Below are 25,852 nucleotides of genomic sequence, written 5' to 3' on the forward strand. Positions count from 1 at the left end.
TTCATGTGTTTTCAATCATGTACTCTTTGGGGTGTCACAATAAAATCTCAAGATGGCCTGTTCTGCCCCACCTGAGATGTGAAACAACTTCAAGTATAAGACTAGTTGTGAAGATGTCATAATTATATTCGGGTTACCTCCATTTTACTCAGTGGTGTCCCCCAAGTACAAGAGTGATGTGATGCTTGTTATCGTATTGGAGAATATCATCATATCATCATAATTTTCTTTTCTTTTTGGTTTTTCAAGACAGGCTTTCTCTGTGGCTTTGGAGCCTGTCCTGGAACTAACTCTGTAGACCAGGCTGGCCTCGAACTCACAGAGATCTGCCTGTCTCAACCTCCTGAGTGCTGGCATTAAAGGTGTGCACCACCAACGCCTGGCACATCATCATAATTATTCTATTTCAGTATTGCTTACAGTTGTTAATCTCTTAACAAGTAACATGGGGTGTGTGTGTGTGTGTGTGTGTGTGTGTGTGTGTGTGTGTGTGTGTGTGTGTGTGTGTGCGTGCATATACAACATGCACAACCCTCAGAGGCCAGGGACACTGGATCTTCTCAGTGATACGGGTGCTGGAAACTGAACATGATCCCTCTAGAAGAGCATCAAGTGCTCCTAAATGCTGAGCCATACCCCAACTCCCTCAGTTTATTTCTGTTAGGGTATTCTATCATAGCAATAGAAAAGTATAGATATATATAGACACACACAAATAATATACAGGCACCACAGTGAAATGTATCTCTCATGGAAAAGCAGGAGGTGAGTGTAGTTTTGATAGAGATTCTAGGGTTTGCACTCTACAGCCTTCATCACCTAAATCTTTGCAGAAGTCGCCCATCCCTGGGGCTAGTGGCCAGGGAGAAATGGCTTAGAATGGCGCTTGCCTCCAGCATACCTTTCTGACAATGACTGTGTGTCCAGCACCGTTCCACAAACTGCCCATTGATGACGGTGGCAGGGCAATTGGTCTTGCCCTTGGCAGTGCCTGGACAGACATCACCACATTCCTCATTGTCATCTTTGTTCAGCACGATGTAGTTGTCCTCCACTGAATCCAGGATCCTGGACCAGTCAATAGTGGCCAAGTAGCAGAGCTCGTTATTCTTCTCAATGCGGACAGAGCCCCGGGTGATGTTCATGAGGTTGTAGAGCCCCAGCTCCTTCAGGTGGACCATCTCAAAGATGACCAGGGCATAGTTGAAGAAGAGGCGGGAGCCTCGGATGACTGTGAGGTTGGGGAAGAGGTCTTTTAGACTCTCCAGGCCATAGACACGAAAAAGCAGCAGGTAGTCTGTGATCATGATGAGTTTGGGGAAACTGAGGTCTCGGAAGTCTTCGGGCCTGGTTTTGAACATCAGGAGGATCTGCAGGTGGCCCTCAATAACTGAGCAGTTCTCCAGCTCATGCAGCCGGGTCAGGTTGTTCCGGATGTCCATGCCAGGGCACACTAGAGGGCAGACGACAAAAGCAAAGTAGGTGAGCCTGGGACCCGAGAACAGCTAATGGAACCAGAGTCGAGGAGATGGCAAAGTGTTTGCTGTGCAGGCAGGAGGACCTGGCCCATGCCTGGGACCCATGTAATAAGCTGGTGTGGCCACATGTGTATGTGAGGGCTGGGGATGTGTAGAGACAGAAGGATCCCCAGGATGCACTGAGCTACTTGTATCTCAGGTCAGTAACTCCAGGTCAGTAAAAGATCCTGTCTCAAGAAACAAAGTGGAGGGCTCCTAAGGAATGATTGTCACTTGAAGTTGACCTCTGGCCTCTAACATACACATGCACACAAACACACACACACACACACACACCACCACCACCACCACCACCACCACCACCACCAGGGGCTATATATCCCAGAACACTGTAGGCCAGCATATCAGAGACTCCTGCACATCTATGCTCACAATAGCTCAGGTATGAAAGCAGTTTAAAAGTCCATCAACAGATAAATAAAGGAAATGTGGTACATATTGTATATGGACATCTTCTCAAGAGCCGAGTTATGAAACAAGCAACTGATAGATGGGAACTAGCTCAGCTGGTAGACCATTTGCCCATAAAGCCCCTCAGTTCCATGCCCAGCACACATGGACATGGTGGCGCACATCTATAATCCCAGTATTTAGGAGGCAGAGACAAGAGGGTCAGGAGTTAAAAGTCATCTTCGGCTGCACAGTGAATAAGAGGCCAGCTGGGTTACTTGAGACCTTGCCTCAAATAATAATAATAACAGACAACAAAGAAAATATGGCATTTAGACAAAATGGAGTATTAGTCAGCCAGACAATGAAAGAATAACATGTACTACATATACATAATGTATGTGCATGACAGAAGCAGAAAGGAGACCAATTGAGGTAAAGAAAGACACCTGTGGGTGAACAGAGGACCAAGTAAGAATAATGGGTCAGGGCTGCTGAGCAAGGTACAATCAAATAGACACAAAATGGCATAGCTCTAAACCCATTCTTCAGTATGCCAACCAAAACCCTTAATGGAGGAAAAAGCCAGGGAGCCTCTACAATCTTCCTAATTGTTAACAATGACAGTGCCATGGTCAACACGAGCAGGTGTCTCTTCCATATACAGATTTCATGAACTTCAGAGAGTTTCCCAGGAACGGATGATCTATATCCAGGCTTTGAGAAGCCTCTATACTGTTTCCCAGTGACTATACCAGCAGGCATTCCCACCAGCAGCATTTGTTATTTGCTTATCTTTCTGATAATAGCCATTGCCATAAATGTCCATCCGTGGATGAAGACATAATGATAAATGGTTTGCTAGGGGTGGAGCCTACTTGTAACCTCAAGGGGTTGAGGCAGGAGGAATAATGAGTTTGAAGATAACCTAGGATACATGGACTGGGCTGGCAGACATGGTTCAGGTGTAGAGCCCCTGCCTAGAATCCCCCAGTGAGGAGATGATGCAATGGTTCAGAGGTAGAGGCCCCTGCCTACTGTGTACAAGGCCCTCTGTCCAATCCCTGTCAGAAAAGATGGGAAAGCTACAATTAGAGCCAGTGCCAGCTTTGTGGTCACCCACTGTGGGCTCTGCATTTCAAATTCCTAAGCCAGCCCTGATGAATGGCTTTCCCTGTAAAGCAACCATGCCTAAATAATTCCTTTCAAAAGGCAAAGAACATAATTCCTTTGGCGGGCCCAGTTAGAAGCCTTAACATAATCTTCACCCTATCTATGAGGCAATCCGCTCAACAGGAGGGTTGAGTAAGATGTCAAGTGCAGAGGAAAGGGCAATGGACCCCAACCCCTGAGCCTCAGCATGAAGTTCTTCAGGAAATGACTGACAGGAAAATGTACTCACATCAGAATGAGGCAAGAAAAAAACTGAACGTCTTTGTTTTATGTTCATCCACCTCCCTGGCTGGCTCTGCTTCCTTGGCCTGCCCTCCTGGCTGCCAATCAAGGTCTAATTACCTTTTACCTGGGTGTGGCAATTGCTTCCCAGGAAACCCAACCTCCATCTCTTTGCTCAAACACAAAGGGAGTGCTGATTCTCCTAAGGGTGCTGTGCCTGCCAAGTTCCAACCCCCTCCACAGCTTCCCATGGCCCAAATGCTTCTCAATCACAATCCTCAATATTCTTAAAAACCCTCGCCCTGTAAGCCATGTGCACTGGTTGGTTTTTTGTCAACTTGACACAAGCTTGAGTCATCTGAAAGGAGGGAACCTCAGTTTAGAAACTGCCTTCATCGGACTGCCCTGGAGGCAAGCTTATGGAACATTTTCTTGATTGATGATTGATTGATTGATTGATTGATTGATTGATTGATTGATTGATTGATGGGGGAGGACCCAGACCACTATGGTGGTGCCACACCCAGGTTCCTCCATGGTCTCTGCTTCAGTTTCTACCCCCAGGTTCCTGCCTGGGAGTTACTGCCTTGACTGCCCTTCATGATGATAAACTATAAACTGTAAATTGAAATAAATCCTCTCCTTCCTGGTTGCTTTTGGTCATGGTGTTTATCAAAACAACAGTAAACAAACTAAAACACCATACTAAGCAGTTACTCGCCCAAACAATTGCAAAACTCCTGTCCCCAGTGTCATATGCCCTGTCAAGAGCAATAAAGAAATGATGAATTCAAGACAAGAGCCCAAGCATTGGATGGTATACAGTAGATGCTCAATTCATTTCACCTGTGTTGATATTTCTTTTCCCAAACACACACGTCTGGGTAAGTCTGTCTTGTGCACTCACAAGCCTCATCTTCACCCCCCAGCAAAGGGCAACAGTGTCATTCTTCCTCAGGTGCCTCCCACTGTCTCTGTGAGACAGTTTCTCTGTGGTTTGAAGCTCACTGACTAGGCTAAGCTAGCAGGTCAGTGAGATGCAGGAATCCATCTGTCTCTTCCAGCCCAGCTATGATTACAGGTATGGGCCATCACTCCTGGATTCTTGGGTTCTGGGAAACAAATTCAGTTCCTAATGCTTGCAAGGCAAGTCCTCTATTGACTGAGCCATCTCCCCAGCATCTTTTCCTTTCCTACCTCATCTCCCTTCCCTTTCTCTCTCTCCCCATGCTCCCAAGGAAAAAGCAAACAGTTTATCAGCTGAGCTATCTCCAGCTTCTCCTGGCTACTCCAGGCCCCACCCTCCCAAGCACTGGAATCACAGGTGTGCACCACCATACTCTGCTTAGCTCCAGGCCATGATCACTTAGAGGCATTCAGAAGCCACCCACTCCAGCAGTACCCCCGATTTCCCTTCCTGCGAAGACCTCTATGTGGGTCTCCCCATCTTTGTATTCTTTCCATGAGTTAGCATTCATCAGAATCAAACTGCTTAGATAGCATTCCCTACCAAACAGAGCCCTTTACACCCATACAACCCCTGCTTATTTTATTCCAAAACGCCCAATAACTTTAAGGCAAAGAGACTCTTTAAATGTTCCCTTTAAATCCACCATGGATCTACTGAGATGGCTCAACAGGTAAAGGTGCTTGCTAGCAAACCTAATAAGTGGAGTCTGATCCCTGGGCCTCATATAGAAGAAAGAGAAACACCCTCTGATCTCCACATTTGTACTGTGGGACATACATGTGCACTCACAGGCATACACACACACACACACACACACAAACACACATGCATACACATATAGTCCCAGATAAGATAGAAGGAACATATAGTTTGAGCCTGGAAAAATAATCAAACCCAGTCTCAAAATAAAAGAATACAAGCTGGATAGATGGCTCAGTAGATGAAATGCTGCTTTGTAAGCCTGAAGAACCGATTCCATCCCTTGGTAGTGAGCACTTGTAATGTCTGCACTGGGAATGGGAAGAAAGGGGTTCCCTAGGGATCACCACTAGCCAGACTACCAAGATCCAGGCCAGTGAGAAACCATATCTAAAAAGAAAAAGAGAGAGAGAGAGACAGGGTGTCTGAGGGACATCCAAGGTTGCCATCTGACCCCACATAGATGTGCACATCTGTGTAAGTACACAGGAACACACTACACACAGGCATGCACAGAGACACATATACACAAAGGGGTGGGGGTGGGGGTCTAATCTGAGAATGACAAATGATGCACACAAGAAGCAAAAGTGACTTAGGGAAGAACTTCCCAAAGCTCCCGGATTTGGTGTTCTTGCCTCATAACCCACATACAGCACATTAAACTCTATTAACAGAAAAGCCACACATTTATTCATGAGGAAGTAGTAAGCCCCAGCCCCAGGCAACAGTAAAACTGCCACCCTGTCCAAGATACTTGCCAGCCAGGCTCTGAACAGAGAAGGCTCCCTGTAGTGGTAAGGCGTGGGCTGAGAGACAGCTTTGAAGAGATCATGACACCAGCTCAAACCCCAGGCAGTCACACCAAGCCTGGGGTTCCTGACACTGCCAGGTAGTCACAGCATCCAGGACTGAGGTTCCTGATACCCCCAGGTAGTCACACCAAGATTACTGACACCTCCACGGCTTCCAAGCATGGGCATACTGACAGATGTACTGTGCCAAGGTTAATCTTGATTGACAAGTGGACGGGATCTAGAAGCACCCAGGGGACAAGCCTGTGTTGTGAGGAAGTCTCTATATTGGGTTAACTGAGATGGGAAGACCTACCCTGTATGGGGGCAGCACCATCCCATGGGCTGGGGACCTGGGCTGAACAAGGAGTGAGCGGCAATGTTACAGGGACTTAATGGAGGCCTAGGGAAACAACCCAGTGGTAAAACACTTGCCCTACAACTGTGAGGGAGTAGGGTTCTGGAACCAGATGACAGGCAGGTGTGACAGCCTGCCTGCATTCCCAGCACTTGGGGGACGAGGAGGAAGATGCCCAGAACAAGCTGGCTTGATAAACTAGGTGAGCAATGGGTTCACATGAGAGACCCTGCTTCACTTGCCTCAAGGAAGACATGCAATGCCAACCTCTGGCCTCCACATATATGCACAGAGACATGCACTCATATTCATGCTAACGTGCATATACATATCCATGCACCACAGTTGCAGAGGAGAAAGAAGGAGAAATGGCTCTGTTAGTAAAGTCTTTGCTGAACAAACATGAAGAGCTGTGTATTATCATCAAAAACCACATTTAAAAAAGAAAGCACAGACACACACACTTATAAATCTAATGCTGGGGAGGCAGACACGGGAAAATCCTGGAGGCCCACAGGCAAGTCAGCCTGCCTTAATCAGTCCAGGTTCAATGAGACTCTGCCTCAAAATAACAAGGTGGGCAGCCCCTGAAGAATGGCAAGAGTGACCTCTGCTGCACTGGTACAATAGTGGCACAAAAGCTGTGGGAGTAACCAACCACTACCTGAATGGATTTAAGACCACTCCATATGGAATCCATACCTGAAAATGCTAAAGTGGCCAAGAATCTGAGACTAGATAGGCCATGGGCCTGGGGAAAACCTAATACAATGATTCTGCTAAAGGAATATAGCAATAAAATGACTCCTAATAACATACTCAGCGCCTCACTCAGCCATCATCAAAGACGTTTCCTGTTGCAGTGGAGGGGAGACAACCCCACAACTAGACAAAGTGCAGAGAATAAGAGACCTTGGAACACTGAGCCCTAAATGGGATATCACACCCCTCTCCTTAGCCATCAGGGAGCTAAGTGGAAGAGATGTAGGAGCCAGAGGCAATGGGTAACTCCAAGAAAAGAGTGTCTTCCTGTAGTGGGATATTCTCTTTGTCTCCTTCTGTGGCACTGACCACGCCCATTGGGGGTGGAGCCAGGGGCAGAAGTGACCTGTGGAAGGAGGTCTGAGGAGGAGCCGGGGATCGCTCTCTTGCTGGCGGATGCAGAGTGGAGAGCATCCAGTGGAACTTGCAGGTGTTCATCTGTCTAGGTTATAAGTTACTTCTCCCTGAATAAACATCTATTTGGCCTATTTATTTATCCTGATCCTTATTAAACTGCAATATCTTCCAGACATGACAGGATTGGAGAAAATATAAACTCACAGAGACCACGCCAGTATGCAAAGGGCCTACACAGGTTTATCCAGGCTGAGTTCTAGCACTGAGAGGAGGAAGTGGAAACAGCTCCCACTCCTAACCAGGAACCATCAGCACTTGATACCCACTGGCAAAGGGAAAATTAGTTGTCCCCAGTGGATTCTCACTGAGTATATTAACCACACTTCAGGGTAGGCCCTGTGCCCAGAAGTAGTAGGCCAATACAAAATGAACTCAAAGATATTTTTGTACACATTTTTTTAATCTCTTTGCTTTGTTTGGGCATTTTTTTTTTTTTTTGTCTTATTGGTCTTTAGTTTGTTCATTTTTATTTTCATTCTTGTGTTTTTGTGGGGTTTGTTGGGAGAGTTGGTTTTTGCTTTCTTTTTGTCTGCTTTTTAAAGAGAGAAAAGGAACATGAATTGGGCGGGTCGGATGGGAGAAGAATCTGGTAGGAATTGGGGGAGGGAAAAATCATGATCAAAATATATTGAATGAAAAAAGTTTTCATTTAGGGAAAAAAGTGACCTCTGGGGTCTACATACACATGTGTGCACATGCACGCGCGAGCACGCACACACACACGCACACACACACGCACACACACACGCACACACACACGCACACACACACACGCGCACACACACACAATAAAGACCATAAAATCCCACTCTTATGCACCCAGGAAAAAAAGAAAACATATCTTAACACAAATAACTTGCATGCAAATATCCACAGCATAATTTTTCATGGTAGCCAAAGACTGGACAGCACCCAAACACCATCATGGAGCTCATATCTGTGGCATATCCATACAAAAGGAGTATTAATGGTCAACAAAGAGGAAGGCGCTTCTGATGGGCACTAATATGTGATGAGCCTTGAAAATATCATACATTTGGGGAAAGAACTGAGGCCTGGAGTCCACAAAGTGTGTGCCTCCATTTACATGAAGTGTCCAGAAGAGGAAGAGACCCGAGAATCAGGACGTAGACTAGTGGTTGCTGGGAGCCAGGGAGGGGGTTGAGGGACCAGAGATTCTTTGAAGGGTAATGAAATGGCTCTAACACCAAGTGCAGAGACAGTTACACAATCCTGAGAATACACTCAAAACCAGCAAATCCCATGCTTGAGCTGGAAGAACTATAGCGTGTAAACTGTCTCACTTATCTTACTATAAATAAGGATTAAAGGGATCTAATTGCAAGGGCAATAAAGAAGCACTTTGCTTTTTTAATCTCACTGTAAATCTAACTCTTAACTCATTAAAGCCTAATGTGTCCCTGTGAGTTGAAAACAATGGAGCAATTTACTGTTGGAAGGAACAGAAAAAAAATCCAGAAGATTCGGAATTGGCACCAGAAATTCTTGTAGGAATTCCAGCAGCTTCAGCCCCAGCTCTGCCCCTGAGGCTGGCAATGAGGGATACTTCACAATTTAATAAGGGGCCTGGAAAAGGCTCAGAAGTGAAGAACACTGGCTACTCTTGCAGAGAGAGGACTTGGTTTGATTCCTAGCACCCACGTGGCAGCTCTGTAACTCTGGTCCCAGAGGACCCAATGCCCTCTTCTGACCTCCACACGCAGGACACACACATGGTGTACAGACATACATGCAGGCAAAATACTCACAAATATAAAATTAAAAAAATCAGTTCTAAACAAGCTATGACTCACAAGGAGGTGCAGAAGACAGGAGGTGGGAAGGTCCAATAGGCAGCTAAAATTCACCCAGCCTTTGCCCATCACTTGCTCATGCTTACCTCTCCACCCCCTGGTTGTTTTGTTGATGTTGTTTTCCTTTGCAACCAGTCCTTTGAGACTAGGTCTTGTTCTGTAGCCCAGGCTGGTCTTGAACCCAAGATCCTCCTAGCTCAGCCTCCTCAGAGCTGGGGTGACAGTTAGGGTGTCACACTCCACCCAGTTTTCTTTCATTTTTTTCTTAATTCTACTGTTTCTGCTGTTGATAATGATGATACTGAGATAGTCTCATGAAGCCCAGACTGGCCTATAACTTTCTACAAAGCCAAAGATGACCTTGAACTCCTGATCCTAGCATACAGAGATGTCTTGTGTGTCATAGCTAGCACCACATCAAATGGGCATAGTGGCCCAGCGGTGCATGCAAGTTATCCCAGCACTCGGGAGGTGGGGGCCGGAGGAACATGGGTGCAAGCACTAGGGGGTTCCTGCTACACAGTGAAATCCACACAAGCCTGAGCTACAGGAGACCCAGTGTCAAAAACTAAGCCAATAGACATGCACCTACAAATTAGGAAAACAGCTCAGTGGGTAAAGTACCTACAGCACAGGCATGAGTAGTCCATACCCACATAAAAGCTAGGCATGGCAGTGCATGCCTGTGGTCAGGCACTGGGAAGACAGAGAAGCAGGGTCACAGGGGTCACTGGGCAGTCGAACCTAACCGGAACAGTTAGCTCTTACCTCATCTCAACAAATAAGGTGAAAACTGATTATAGGGAAGATATTCTGATGTCAACCTGACCTACGCGCACACACACACACACACATACACACACACACACATGCTCACACATACACAGACTAAACACAACACATTTTAAAAAAATAAATAAATTAAAAACTGAAGAGACAGCTTGGCCCTGGTCCTGCAGATGACCTGAGTTTGATTTTTAGCACCCTTGTTGGGTGGTTCACAGCCAGTTATGACTCTAGCACCAAAGGAGAGCCCACCACCTCTAACCTACACCATGGTCACATGGCCCAAAAGCAAACACACCCACACGCGGTAGCATGGCTGAGGGGGAGGTTTTTACTGTAGATGAGAGAGAGAGAGAGAAGAGTCCAGAGCCCAGAAAGAATCAGACCTGGCCATTGGGGGGGGGAGCAGACAGAGAGAAGGAGAGTGTAGAAGGATGGCAGAGTGTGAGCAAAGGAGAAACCCAGACAGACAGACGGGTGAGGGCAAAAGAGGAGAGCAAGGACACAGAGAGATCACAGGGTACAGAGAAGGGCAAGGGCACAGTGGGGTAGCAGGGTTGTAAGGATGAGGAGGAGCTGGGAGAGTTGGGGGCTGAGAAAAGCTAGATCCTGCGATACTAAAGGAGCCTGGAGGCCGGCGTGCGCTGTGGTATGGTAACGGGCACCACAGATAGCCATTTGTCCCTATGCCAGTGATAAAGGGAAATGGCTCCTTTTGGTGGGGCCGAACCACTTCGTAAATTCCTGACGAATGCTGATTTTTGCCTAGCCACCAGAATTTGGAGAAACGGTGTTTCTTTGGACATAATGCACACAATTTAATTTTTTTTTTTTTTAGTTAAACTTTTTATTTAAGATCCAAAAATAATATTGGCCGGGCGTTAGTGGCACACACCTTTAATCCCAGCACTGGGGATGCAGAGGCAGGTGGACCTCTGTAAGTTCGAGGACAGCCTCCAAAGCTACACAGAGAAACCCTGTCTTGAAAAAAATAAAGAAACAAACAAAAAAGAGCCAAAATTGTGGCTCAATGGGTTAAGGTGATTGCTGCCACCCTGATGGCCAGAGTTCCATTCCCAGGGTCCCCATGGTAGAAAAACCAATACCTCCAGATGTCCTCTGACTTCCACGTGAGCACATACACATACATACAGAAGTAAATAAATGTAAAAAATAACTACAAAATTATAATCTAGAAACTCTGCCCCTGGCCAGTTTCGAGTACCCACACTAGACTGAGCCAAAGATGAAAACATCTGCACACAGGGAAGGCCTTCCGTCAGGTGCTTCATTCCGCACCTTGAAACAGCATCTCTGGTGAAACCAAGGTTCTCTAGTTCAGCAAGGCTGCTGGCCAGTGAACTCCCAGGATGCAACAGGCTCTACCACGCCCTCTCCGGCATGGATACTGGAGTTTGAACGGGGACCTTCCAGGTTTCACACTAATCCAGCCCTCCAAGCAGAATGTTTCATTGGAAAGAAGTGATCCCTGGCTTCTGCCTGAGAATGCTCCAAGGAGGAAAAACTGGCACCTGAGCCACATTGGAAGTGTCTTCTGTGGCTTTCTCTCCACCGTGACAACTATAAAGGACGTGTGCTAGGAGGGCAGTGCCCAGCAGGCAGATTCCGGAAGTTTTGTCCTGTACTCAGAATCTGAGTGTCTCTGCTTCCGCCATCAGCATCCCTACCCCTTAGTCACAGCTGTCTTCCAAACCATCCCTGGCCCCCTATTTTGGGGCCCTGGCTGTTCCTTTCTGAATTCTTTTTAGTATTAAAACCACTTTCCCCAGAGCCAGCAAGATGACTCAATGGGTACAGGAGCTTGTCACCATACCTGATGACCTGAGTTCAACCCCCAAGCCAGGCATAATGGAAGGAGGGAACCAACTCTCACAAGCTGCCCTCTGACCCACCTGTGTACCTTACTGCAAGTGTGCACATGTGCAAGCCCGCATACACGCCCGCATGTGCGCACACACGCACTACATAAATACATGTAATTAAAAAATCAAAGAGAGATAGATGTTGCCTTTCAAACTACATGTGTCACGGGTTATGGAAGAGAAATTTGAGGTTTTGTTGAACCACTTGGAGATGGTCCCCGCACCTTGCAGGAGGAGGACGACACAAAAACAGGATATGTGAGAGCAGATATAATAGAACACTACAAAAAAGATACCAAGAATCTCCCCTCAGTGACACAGAAAGATCTCCAAGACCTGGCGATCAGAGCACACAATCGGCATCACTTGTGTGTGCTAAGAGTATCCCCCTAGAGTACTAAGAGTATCCCCCTAGAGAACTAATCAATGCTCCAGTCTCCACCCTCCAGCAATGGCCATGCAGATCCACACTGTCTCTTGTTTGGTCTTTTGTTTTGTTTTGTTTTGTTTTTGTTTTGTTTTACACAGGTGTTGGGGATCTGAACTCTGGTCCTCTTGCTTGCATAGCAAATTGTCTTACCAACAGCTATTGCCCAGCCTAGGAAAGCTTTCACTACCAAAACTCTTCAAATTTGTGAGTTTAGGCTTTGGGCTACATAAATTCACCATGTATCCATGTCACTTTTCACACAGAGGCCAAGGGAACTAACCCTGTATTCCAGTCCCAGCTCTGCTTTTTCCCAGCTATTTCCTCTGCTGAGCAACTTACAAGTCATGAGCCTGGGAAAGAAAATGATACTACCTGAATGGAAAGTATGATGGGTAATCTCTTTGTTTTGTGCTTCCATGTATTTGTATACAGTATACATGTGTGTGTTGTGTGCATGCATGTTTATGCATGAGGGGTTATGTGTACATGTGGAGGCCTGAGGTTGATGTCAGGAGTCATCCTTGGTCTCTCTCCCACCTTATTCACTGAGGGAGGGTCTGTCAATCAAACCCAGGCTGGATGATATGGCTGCCTTTCTTCTCTGCCTTCCCAGACTGGAATTACTGGAAAGCACCCTGAATTTCTGAGCCTGCTGGGGATCTGATTACCTGGACTTCATGCTTGCTCTCATAGGTGCTTTAAGCAGGGAGCCATCTTCCCAACCCTGAGACAGTTGATTCTCTGTTATGCTAGATGGGCTTTATTTAGAGTCACCACAGAAAGGAATGTGTAGGCACATCTGTGAGGCAGCATCTACCCTGGGTTAACTGAGGTGCGGAGACCCACCCTGATATGAGCAGCAGCATCCCAGCGGCTGTATCCTGGACTGAATGAGAAGGAGCACTGGCTGTGAATGCAATGTGACAGCTACCTTGGGCTCCTGCTGCCATGCCTTCCCCGCAATGGTGGACTGTGAGCCAAAATGCCCCTGCCCCCCATGCTTCCTTAAGTCACTTTCATCAAATGACTCATCACAGCAATGAGACAAGGCAGATGGGAGGGCTCCTCTTTTATTATTAACAGCGACAAGGAAAAGCATCAAAGGGTGAGCATAAGGTGCAAGAGTGCTGGCAGGCCCTGCCCACCCAGACCATCATCCTTCTGCAGATTTCTCACACAGCTGTTGTGCGTGCAGGATGGTGCACCCAGAGGCCCTCTCAAATCAAACAAAAGCCGCCAAAAGACAAGGAAGCTGAAGCCAGTATGTGTCTCCAAGGGTGTCCCTTGGAACTTCTCCTGGAAGTGGGGGTGGGGAGGCCTCAGCAGGTGTCTTATTTTCATTCCTGATGCTATTATAAAAGATTTGGGGGAAAAGGCAACTTAACAGAAAGGGTTTATTTTAGCACACAACTCCAGGTTACAAGTCATCACTGCAGAAGGGAGGTCAAGGGCAGAACTTCCAACAGCTCACACATGCTTGCTCAGTTTCACCTCTCTTACGTGCGGCTCAGGACCCCTGCTAGGGAATGATGTCACCCACAATAGATGGGTCTTCTCATATCAATTTAATAAATCAACCCTCCATAGGCAGGCTCACAGGCCAACCCAATGTAGATAGTCCCTCACTGAGGCTCCTCCCAGGGGATTTCAGGCTGTGTCAAGTTGGCAATGAAAGCTATCTGTCACAACCAGAAAAGCACTTTCCCTGAGCTGTTAAGACCAGAGTTCAGATCCCCAGCAGCTATTTAAATTGTGGCTGGGTAAAGTGGCCTCCTTCAATCTCAGGGCTACAAGAAAATCACAGGAGTGACCCACAGCAAGCTGGCTAGCTAGACTAGGCAAATCAGCCATGTTTGGGGTCAAATGACAGACCTTATACCAGTATGAAAGGCAGAGAAAGATCGAGGACAACTGACATCAAAATCTGGTCTACACACATACACACACACACACACACACACACACAAGCACACACACATACACACATGAATACACACACACATACACACAAGCACACACACATATAGAAATACACAAACACACATACACACACGCACATACACACATATACACACACTTACACACACACTACTTCAAACATGCCCAGTGTTGGAGTTGTATGTTCCTACCTGTGCCAGTGTCACCTTTCACAACTTATAAAAAGCGCCTCACAATCCCCTATATAAATACACACACTCCCGCAAAGCAAAAGAGAAGACTTGAGTCTCCTTAGCATGGCAACGGAGCTGGAAGCCAGTTGTACCCTTCAGCAGACAGACCAGAAAATCTCCCCCACAGGAAACAAAACAGGTCTCAAAACCCTCAGAAATGTGGGCTGGCAAGACGGCTCAGGGAGTAAGGGTTCTTGCCGCCAAGCGTAGCAACCTTATTTTGAACTCCAGGACCCACATGGTGGAAGGAAAAAGCCAACTCCTCCAAGCTGGCCTCTGACCTCCACAAGCACCCATATGCACAAAATAAATAAATGTTTCAATGTTTTTAAACTAGTTTGTTAAACTCAAAGTAAGTGAAGTACTCCCTAGCCAGGTCCAACCTGTTCAATGCAATTCAAGTCAGGGGTGGCTTGAGCCACTGAGTGAACTTTCCAGAAGGTATAACCAAGGATCTGCATAAGGATGAAAATATTAGCAAAACCAATTGTTTGCATTCCAAAGAACTTTAGATAGGAAATGGACCAGCCAAGCTGTCACACCACAGTCATGGGGAACACCTATACCGATTGCTTACGTTAGTTCTGTTCCGTGAACCCTAAACTGACTGATAACAGGCTGGGTTCCTCCGAGTGTCTGCCCACAATCATTTACTTATTTACTTTTGAGATGGCCTAAAATTCACCATGTAGCCAAGGACAACAGATCCTTCCAATCCTCCTGCCTCCATGTCCTGAGTGCAGGGATGGCAGGTTTGGATTTTGCTCATGTGGTGCTGGGGATGGAACCCAAAGGCAAGCCCACTGCCCACTGAGCACAGCCCAGCTTATCTTTGACTTTGTCATTTGCACTCCAGCAACTGACTTCCCACCTCCCCCTCACAGCCCCCTATATAAACACACACACTCACAGAGACACACTACACACACCATACAAATATACCACATACACCACACAGACACACACTACACACACACTCACAGAGACACACTACACACACCAAATACACCACAGACACACACTCACAGAGACACACTACACACACCATACAAATACACCACATACAACACAGACACACACTACACACACAGACACATAACACACACATACACACCATACACATACATCATATACACATACTACACACAGATACATAGTGCACACACACATCCCACAAACTTTTTAATCTATGTTCCATACATGAGAGACTATGAGGTGGGTGGTGTTCATCTTTTTGAATCTGCCTTATCTCCCTTAACATAATGATCTCTAGTTATAGCCATCTTCCTGAAAATGTCTGATAACTCTTTTCTTCATGTCTGCATAAGAGTACACTTTCTGGACCATATTTCCTTCGTCTATTAATCTGCCAATGGACATCTAGGCTGATTCTCGATCTTGACTCTTCTGCAAAGGTATTGCGGTGAACACAAATGGCCAAGTATCTCTGAGGACACAGACTTTCAAAGTAAGGATGCAGCCTTCATGCCACAGGGATAAAAGGTGATACCTTCAGAATATGCAGGAGGGTGATGTTAAGCAGCCAGGCCACCAACAAAAGACACGAAAATGAGCAAACAGGAAGCCAAATATGTCATACACAAAACAGACAGCTGCATGCTCCTGCTGCGGCTTGGTGAGGTAAAGTACTCACCTAGCATGCACAAAGCCCCCCCCCCCCAGTTCCATCCCCAACATAAACCAGGTGTGGGAATGTATCTGTAATCCCAGCACTCAGCAGGTAGAGACAGAAGAATTGGGAGTTCAAGACCAGCCTTAGCTACAGGGTGAATTTGAGGCCAGCCTGAACTACATGAGATACTGCCTCAAAGGGTAGAAAAAACAAACACACACACTTGCAGTGATCCCCGGATATGAACACCAAATGAACTGAACCACTTAGTGTTAAAGCTGCGATGTCACCTTGCTGGCCTGCAAATTCAAAGCTCCAATCTTTTTAGTGTCCTCAAATAACCACAAGTATGTCACGAGAACTGATCTAGGGGTTGCACATAAATTTCAACAACTAATCAGCTTTATAAATCCCAGGGCCTTGGGATAAGAAGGCCAAACTTTCACTTTTAAGACTTTATTAATCTAGTTATGGGACCTTCTTTTTCATTCTGGGGAAAAAAAAATAGATTACAAGAATGAGGCTAAGCCATCAGAGATGTGGTAACACACCTGCAGTCCCAGCATGCCGAAGGCAGAGGCAGAACAATCACCACAAGTTCTAGGGCAACCTGAGAAATTTCTTTGATTAATAAATTAATTAAAAAATTTTTAAAAAAAAGGACAAAGACATGGTATGAGGAACTCTGGCCACCCATGATGGAACTATTCTGAGTCACACCTTGCTACAGACATGGTTTAAAATCCAAAAGCAAGACTGGAAGAATGGCTCGGGGGTTGATAGTGTGTAGGGCTTTTGGACACAATCTGGATTCAGTTCCAGCACTCACGTGGCGCAGCTCACAACTGACTAGAACTCAGCTCCAAGGAGACCTGGCGCCCTCTACTGGTCTCCACAGGCACTGCACTCACATACACAAACCCACACAGACACACACATAAATAAAAACAAGATCTTACAAAAATAAAATAGGTAAAATAGAAGGCACATTTTGTAGTTGGCATGAACCAGCTGAGCAATAGAGGAGTAAAAAAAGAGAACACAGTGTAGAGAAAGAGAAGTCATTTTCTTTCTACCCTTTCCTTTTTAGCCAGAATGGAATTTTGGAATCACAGACTTGAGAGGGGAAAGGGTGTTTGGGAACGTGCCCAGCTGTGCACGACTGGGCTCTACCCAGAGAGAGGTGAATTTCAGAAGGGGACAGCACTCCAAGTCACACAGAATCTTCAAACAGCAACAGTAATTTCCTTTTAAATAACATTTATTTATTTATTTTTAAGCTTTGTTTGGTTTGGGGGTGTTGCTTGTTTTTGCTGTTGTTGTTTTGGGGAGAGTTAGGTTTTTTTTTTTTTTTTTTTTTTTTTTTTTTTTTTTTGGATTTTGGTTGTTTGCGTTTTTCTGGATTGTCTGTTTAGATAGGGTCTCACGGTATAACTCTGGCTGACCCAGAACTCATTGTACACCAGGCTAGCCTTGAACTCACAGAGATATGCCTGCCTCTGCCTCTGCCTCCTCAGTTGCTGGGATCAAAGGCATGTGTGCAACACCCGGTTGTTGTTTTAAGTGTGTGTATGTCTCTGTCTGTCTGTCTGTGAATTACTTCAGGAACCCCCCTGGAGCTAGAGTTACAGTTAAGAGCCTCCTAACTTGGCTGACAGGAACCAAGCCTTGGGAGGAGCAACCAGTGCCCTTAACCACTGAGCCATCTCTCCAGACCCCTCCTCCCACTCTGTTTTGAGACAGGTTCTCCCTCCTACATACAGCTCAGGCTGGACATGACTCCCTGTGTAGCTAAGGATGGCCTTAAGCTCCAGAACCTTCTTTCTACACCTCCCACTGGGGTTACCAGAGTGCACAAACATGCATGGTTTAGTGCACACCCATTCCTAAGCGCCTCACCAAAAGAGCCACACCCCCAGTACCTAGGACAGTGGTTTTTGTTTGGTTTTGGTTTTTATTAAATAGGAGACTGGGGATGTGACTCAATTGGTAGGGGTCTTGCCTGGCAAAGCAAAGCCCTGGGTTCCAGCCCCAGCTCTGCATAGACCAGGCATGTCCGTGCACATCTGCTGCCCCAGCACACACAGGGGGCAGAGCCAAGAGGACTGAGAGTCAACGTTCTTCCCCACTACACGACAAACTTGAAGACAGCCTGGGCCACGTGTGACCCTGTCTCCAAACTGAAACGAGAATAAAGAGGTAAGTTAGAGTTAGAAGGGAAAGGGGGAAGAAGGAGAAGGTGGGAGAAAAAGGACGTGGAATGGAGATGGAGGTAAAAAGGAAGAGAGAGAGGGAAGGAGGGGGGAAGAGGAGGAGAGGGAGGAAGGAAAGAAGCAAGGAGATGGTGGAAGAAAGAGGGGCAAGGGCTGGGGCAGCACTTGCGTACCAAGTTCAAGTTCCTCAGTCTGACCCCAGAACCCAAAATGAAAAGCATGATCCAGAAAACTCTGGGTGAAAGGCCAAAGTAGAAATATCTTTTTGTTGTTACTACTTATCTCAAGATTGTGCATGAAAGCAGGCAAGAAGGAGTACCCAAAGGTGTGTGGGCCTGTGCCAATAAAACTTTATTTACAAAACTGGGTCTGGCAAGGTGGCTCAGCAGGTAAAAACACTTGCCACGGCAAGTGTTTGATCCCTGGGACACATGTAAGGATGGCTGGAAAGAACAGACTCCACAAGGTTTTCTGTCCTCTGACCTCCACACACATGCCCTGACACATATGAGCATACACAAGCACACATGTGCACACAATATGCACTCAGGCATGCATACAAATACAAAATAATTTGAAATTTTAATTTAAAATTAGAATAGTAATTATAAAATAATGATAATAATAGTTATAAAAATAAGATGGAAAGCAACTTAGAAAGCTACCTGGTATTGGCCTTATACATGTGCACTCACTGACATGAACACACACACACAAACACACACACACAGAAGAACTAGAGAAGACACCTGCCCATGCCTCCAATAGTCATCCTGATGGATACCCCTAACCCTCAGGTTTCAATTCTCACCACTACACACTGTCTTCGAACTTCACAATGCTCACAAGGCTGTCTCAGTCCAGAGCTAGCCTGATCAAGAGAGAATGGGAAAAGCTATTCACTACTTAGCTCAGCTCAGCTACCAAGACTACATCAAAAGATAAAGTGAATGCCCCACGCTTAGGGACAATGCCACAAAAAGACCCATTCCTTTCTTAAACATCACATAGTTCCTCACTACCACCACCAACCCCATCCCAAGCAAAAGCACCCTGCTGGTGGACCTTACATATCCATGTTCTAGAAAGTTCCTCGCCCCCACACCAAGTTGCTAAGAGGCATCACAACTCGTTTATTTGACAGAATTTTGTTAACGATTACCCCAAAGCAGGGGTGGGGAGCTTCCAATCCAAAAGAGCAAGTGTTTGTTAAGAAATCCAGTACAAGGGCAAGCGAGATGGGTAACAGTCCTCACTGCCAAGCCTCATGGCCTGTGTCCAATCTTCAGCACCCATAGTGGAGAGGCCCGACTCCTGAAAGCTGTCATCTGATCCCTACACTCGAGCTGCCACACACACACACACACACACACACACACACACACACACAACATTATAATAAATTAAATTAAATTTCAAAAATAAGGAAACAAAAGAGATGTACATAATGGTGTATGACTTTAATCTCAACACTTTTGGGGCAGAGGCAGACAGGTCTCTGAGTTAGCCTGGTCTACATAGGGAGTTCAAGACTACATAGTAAGGCCCTGCCTCAAGATGATTAATTAATTAACTAAATTAAAAATAAGAAAACAAAGAAACCCAGGAGGCAGGCAGGGAACTGCCATCCTAGCCAAGTGGCCAGTCCACAGCCTTTTGGGGCCTGTCCTTTCTTCTCAGGCAGAACAGGTGGCTGTTGCTTTGAAGGCATGTGACAAAGACTCAATGAGATCATATTTCCAAAGTGTGGGGATTTTCCAGAAGATAAGCATTTTTGTTATTCTTGTTGTTTGAGACAGGCTCTCCTGGAGTCCAGGCTGGCCTCAAATTGTTGTTTGAGACAGGCTCTCCTGGAGTCCAGGCTGGCCTCAAATTATCTACGTAGCCCAGGATGACCTCGAACTCCTGGCCCTCCTTCTCCACCTTCAGAGTCCTGTGATGGCAGGCATACATACCCCCCCTCCCTGCACCTGGTTTGTACGCATCTAGGAATGAAACCCAGAGGCTTCATGCATGCTTGGGAAGCAATGAACTAACTGAGCCACATGTCCAGCCAGGTAGTGTCTTAACATTACATGCTTACTAGATTGACGCCAGTGTCTTGGCTACCTGTACACCATTATAGAACAAATATTTATATGCACCTAATAGGCACTAGGCACTGCTCAAGTCCTAATATCAAAGGAACAAATACAAGATCCTGTCCTTGTGAACACACCAGAGAAGCTCCATTTCCTCAGCTCAGGAAGTCCAGCCACAGACGAACAATTAATTACTAAAAATGCAAAAACAGAATTCAAGGAACCACACTTGTGTGCCCAAGTGCACAGCTACAAACACAAAGTAATCCTACTTCCCTAAGGTGACCCCGGGAGCCCTGGAGAGCAGCACAGGTGACCCCAGGAGCCTCGGGGAGCAGCACAGGTGACCCCGGGAGCCCTGGGGAGCAGCACAGGTGTTAACAATTCTCAGGCTGGGGCGATGGCTCAGTGGGGAAAAGCACTTGCCACCCAAGCATAAAGAATGGAGTTCAAATCCACAACACCTACATAAAAACCAATACTCCAACACACATCAGTAACCTTTGTGATAAGAGATGAAAACAGAAGGAGCCTGCTGCGGCTTGGTGGCTAGTCAGCATAGCCAAATCAGCAAACTCTAGGTTCACTGAGAGTCCCTGTCTCAAAATACAAGGTTGAAGTGACAGAGGCAACCTGTGTCAACCTAGGGCCTCTGCAAACACACACAGGCACACGTATGTGCGTGCGCGCGCACACACACCTCCCTCATTCACAAAGGAACTGCATGTGGTTCCTTCCCTCCTTGACCCCAAATGAACTGCAGTTCCTTCCTTCCTTGACCCCTTCCTCGTTGCAATTAATTTCCTTTTGCAATGAAATCTGAACCAGTAACTCAGAAGATATTTTTCATGACATATTTTTTGAAACAGGGTCTAACATAACTCAGGCTGGCCTCAAACTCACCGTCCTCCTGCCTTGTCCATAACCAGGCACAGAAAAGTATAAGGACAGTCTCAGAACAAGTGAGGTTACACCCTAAACATGCCTCGCTTTAGCCATCTCTGAAATGGGTATGTAACGGTGGCCTCCAGGGGACACTGGGAGGTTCTAGAGCAATAAGATAACCAGCCTGGAGGTTTATAATCATTTTAATTATAACCATTCCAAAAGCTGCCCCTACTGTGACTATGATTGCTGCGGGGCCAAAGGTATGTAGAGTTTGCTTCTAAACATCTGGAAACAGAATTATAAACATAGCAGCCATGATCCTACACACAGGGGTGGATTCTCCAACAAGTGTCCTTTGGCTTTAAACTCTTCAGGTGTTTGGCTGCCTGAATCTATTGTAACCCAGTAACCCCATTTCCTTAAGGGGACCCCAAAGATCATGGGGAGGGGGACAGATTTGGGTTTAGAAAAAAGAACAGATACGGTGAAAGGCGCAATGGGAACAGACACCCGGAGGCTGGGCGGGCACTAGGGCAAGGTTCCTCAGACCCGAGCTGGACACACGCGGGGTGCAAAGCCACAAATACAGCGGGCAAAGGCCAAGGTCAGCTGGCTTCATGTGGGGCCGCGGCCACCAAACTCACTATCACCTCTTCCCCAGGGGAAAAATGATCAGACTTGAGGGAGGGGAGAATCTATATAGACTGAGGGTGTCCTCAACCTTCAGTCCTTAGAGAGGGAGCTCTAGGTTGGCCGAGAAAAAAAACGGGGGGTATCCACAACCCTCAATCTTTAGTGGAATTGTGAGATGGGAGTCTGCAACCCTGGGTCCTTTGGTGGGGGGGTAGGATAACTCTAAGTTGCATGGGGAGATGGGAAGGGTGTCCCCAACACTCAGTCAAAAGGGAGAGTTTTCTAGATTGGCTGCGGCGGTGGGGAGGGGTGTCCCTGACCCTCACTACTTAGGGTGGGGACTCTAGGGTGGCTGGGGCAAAGGGAGGAGTGTCCCCGGCACGCGGTGATTCCCCCTCACCCCAGACTTACCCTCTCCAGGGTACAGGTGGCCAGCTGCGCCCACCAGCAACGCGGCCACGGCCACCAGCAACGGCGCGGCCGTCGTCTCACGTCGTCTCCCGGATCCCATAGCTGTAGGAGAGCAGGGACCCCGGCGATCAGAGCATACCACGCCGGCCCGCTGGGGACATAGCCCGCGAGGAGGTCGCCGGAGAGGCGCTAGGGGCCGTGCGGCTTCTTTTCCACGCCGGTGGCTGACGGGCCGCAGCTCTCTAACCGAGGGGGATCTGGGGGCAGTCCCGGGAAGAATGCAGAGGCCTCGGCTTCACCCAACAGCAATGGAGCGGCCCGCAGACCACGGCCCCGGGTCACCCAGGCCCAGTGCCGTGCCTGCGATCGCAGGGTCCAGGGCTCCCAGCTGTGCGCCCCCTTCCCAGGCCTCCTGTTTTTCCGCCCGGTGACGCTCTGGATGGGTCGCGCTCTGTGGAGTCTGAGACAGAGGGACGCGCGAACCGGCGGGCACCTGGGCTGGCGGCTGCGGCGGGAGCGAGGGCTCGGCTCCGGCCCGTAAACAACGCGGCCCGTCAGCTGGGCCCCGAGCGGGCCGAGAGAAAAGGTGGCGCGGATTGAAGCTGGGAAGGGACTCTGCGCTCAAGTGAGGCCCGCGGAGGGGACAATCCCGCAGAGCGCAGGGAGGCGTGGCCAGAGCTTGCAATGCCACGCCTCCTGGCCTCCTCGTGTGGAGCCCCCAGCTTAGGAGGCCCTGGGCGCACCCCAGACTCTCCCAACTCCGACACCCCAAAATATCTATTCTAAAAGGTGACAGTTTAAAAGCTTGGAAGTGTCCCCAGATAGCAGATTGACATGAACACCCAAAACAACGCAGAGACTCCCACATCAAATCTCGGGAGCTGCCCAGCTCCGCGCCTGCCTCGAATGCCCCCAAATAGCCCAGAGGTCCCAATTTTAAAACCTAGAGCACCCCAGATCCTCGCCTGACTCTAACACAACTAAAGAAGGCTGAGGTTCCCATTTAAAAGCTAGGAACGCCCCCTAGATCCCCTCCCTACTGCAACAAACCCAAATAACACCGAGGTTCCGATTTAAAGGTTTGGAGCGCGCTCCAAATCTCCACCTGATCCGGACACCCCAAACAGCCCCGAAATAACAATTTAAAAGCCTGGAAATGCCACCAGACCCCTCTGGACACAAACACCCCAAACAGCTCCAAGACCTCAATGTCAGAACATAGGGATCTTTCTCTAACACCATATAGCCCTGAGACTCTGATCGCAACATGGGAGCCCCCCACAATGCCCCCAGATGAAAGGCTCAATCGAACAGATCCTGTGTTTACACTTTTTACTACTCTTGTCTCCTGTGGGAAAATCACTTTAATACGTTACTCCTCTTTTTTTTTTTTTTTTTTTTTTTTTTTTTTTTTTCAGCCTCTAAGACTAATGCCTCACTGGATTCCCCCAATCCTGAATCTCTCTAGGAGCTAGTGGACGCCCCAGTGAGATCCCGCCCAGTAGCGTGGCCCACACCAGCTTCCAGACATAGCCACGTGTCCACAATACTGGCCGCCTGTGTTCCCTGGCCTGAGCCCCTCTCCGCAGCACTGGATTCCAGGGGAAATCAATAAAGAAATGACTCCTAGAGGAACATAACAAGGCTTCTAGGAAAACGTTAGAAACTTCATATAGGACCCGGGTAGACATGTTCCATTTTTAACGCGCATACCAGTAGGTGGCTGTATAAATGTCTAAAAGAGTCATTTACTAACAGCCCCGCTCAACCAGCTTCGATGAAGAGCTAGCCCTGCCTGGACCTTATAAATATGTGAAGTCCAGAGTCCTCTATCCTTCACTTCCCGAATCCATTCAGGCGGATTACCATCATATCTGTGGCTGCTGGTCTTGAAAGGATGGAAAAATACAGGCTCTGCAGGTCTTTCAGTCTATGCAATGGATTTGACAATATCTGTTAAAAGTAAAAACAAAAATAAAAAGGCAAGCAATAGAAAAAAAGATACTCAGAATCCTTTGGCCTATACACATACAGAGAATAGAGAGGAGAGAGAGAGAGAGAGAGAGAGAGAGAGAGAGAGAGAGAGAGAGAGAGAGAGAGAGAGAACACTAAAACAGAACCAACCCTGGAAAGGCAGGTCTTTAATCTCAGAAGGTAGGGGCAGGAAAATCAGGAATTTGAACCTAGCCTGAAACACATGAAAGCCTGTCATAAATAAATAAATAAATAAAACTGCTGACAAGATGGCTCAGCAGGTAAAAAAGGCACTTGTTGCCAAGCCAGAAGACGTGAGTTCAATCCTAAAGCCACACAGTAGTACACACACACACACACACACACACACAGAGAGAGAGAGAGAGAGAGAGAGAGAGAGAGAGAGAGTAAATAAATAAATGCAAGCATGTATTTATTTACTGTGAGAACCCAATACCATGGGTGGGAATGAGAAGGTGTTCAAACATCACATCAAGATGTGTTTGGCTTGTGTGTCCATGTGTGCATGTGTGCATCAATGAAAGTAGCATGTGTGGGAATGCATGTGCAAGCACACTTGTGCTTGTAGAGGTCAGAATCAGGAGTATCCCTAGATCAGTCTACAACTTATTTATGTTTTGAGACAGGGTCTCTCAACAAGCCTGAAATTCATCTTTGAGCCAGCGAGCCTTGGGGTACTTCCATCTCTGTTTCCGAGCTCTAGGATCATTGGTTTGGGCCACAGCCCATACACCAGTTTTCTATATGAATTCTGGAGATCTCAATTCAAGTCTTCATTCTTGGAAGGCAAATGCTGCACAACTCAGCCACTTCCTCAGAGCCTGGTTTTGTTGTTTTCTTTTTGTTGGTTTGCATTTGAGACAGGGTCTCATGGTGTAGCCTAGGTTGTCATTGAAATCACAGAGATCCACCTGCCTCTGTCTCACAGGGGTCGGGACTAAAGTTTTGCACCACCATGTCCAACCTTAATTTTATTTGTGGGATAAGGAAAGAGTATGAGCAGATGCCCACAGAGGTTAGAAGAGGGGGTTGTGTCCCCTGGAGTCAGGAGCCAGAAAGACCCATTAGTGAAAGGAAAACTGACTCTCACAAGCTGTCCTCTGACCAACACACACACACACATACACACACACACACACACACAATTAACACTAACACCAGGTGGGCACCAAATGCTGAAAGCAGCATGCTAGGAGTATTAGCCCATGCTTTCCAGAGACAACAGATTGCAGACAGCTTGGCCTTAGCCAGTGAGGACACTGTGGTGTTGAAATGTCACAGATCATGAACCATATGGATCTTTGACGGTCTTAGAGCCTGAATAATGATCTAGTTTAACTTTGCCCCTGACCGGAGTAACAGATAAACTTTAAAGAATAAGCCATTATTAGCACATCTCTGGCTATCACCTACCCTAAGGCTAACAATACTGTAGATCCTCTCACACCCAAAGAGATTTCATTTTGTTATTGGGGCCTGATTATCTTAAAGTTACCACCTGTGTAACTGGCACACACAGTAACTGGCAGCTTGTTTCTCTCTATGGCTGCATAAAAGGTCATGCACAGCGGCAGAGATGACTCAGTTGGTA

General features: G+C 47.1%; 1 protein-coding gene across 2 annotated transcripts in view; it reads right to left on the reverse strand.

Annotated features, from left to right (window-relative positions):
- Insr (insulin receptor) overlaps positions 1-22,554 on the reverse strand; it is a 139,090-nt gene extending 116,536 nt beyond the window's left edge. For both annotated transcript variants that reach the window (XM_051205295.1, XM_051205294.1), the window contains exons 1-2: positions 22,267-22,554; positions 902-1,453 (exon numbers count right to left, since the gene is read on the reverse strand). In XM_051205295.1, the coding sequence (XP_051061252.1) occupies positions 902-1,453; positions 22,267-22,366 (652 nt within the window). In that variant the 5' untranslated portion in view covers positions 22,367-22,554. The remainder of the gene's footprint in view (positions 1-901; positions 1,454-22,266) is intronic.
- Between the last annotated feature and the right edge of the window lie 3,298 nt (positions 22,555-25,852).

Source organism: Phodopus roborovskii, unplaced genomic scaffold (genome assembly GCF_943737965.1).
Source record: "Phodopus roborovskii unplaced genomic scaffold, PHOROB, whole genome shotgun sequence".
Taxonomy (NCBI): domain Eukaryota; kingdom Metazoa; phylum Chordata; class Mammalia; order Rodentia; family Cricetidae; genus Phodopus; species Phodopus roborovskii.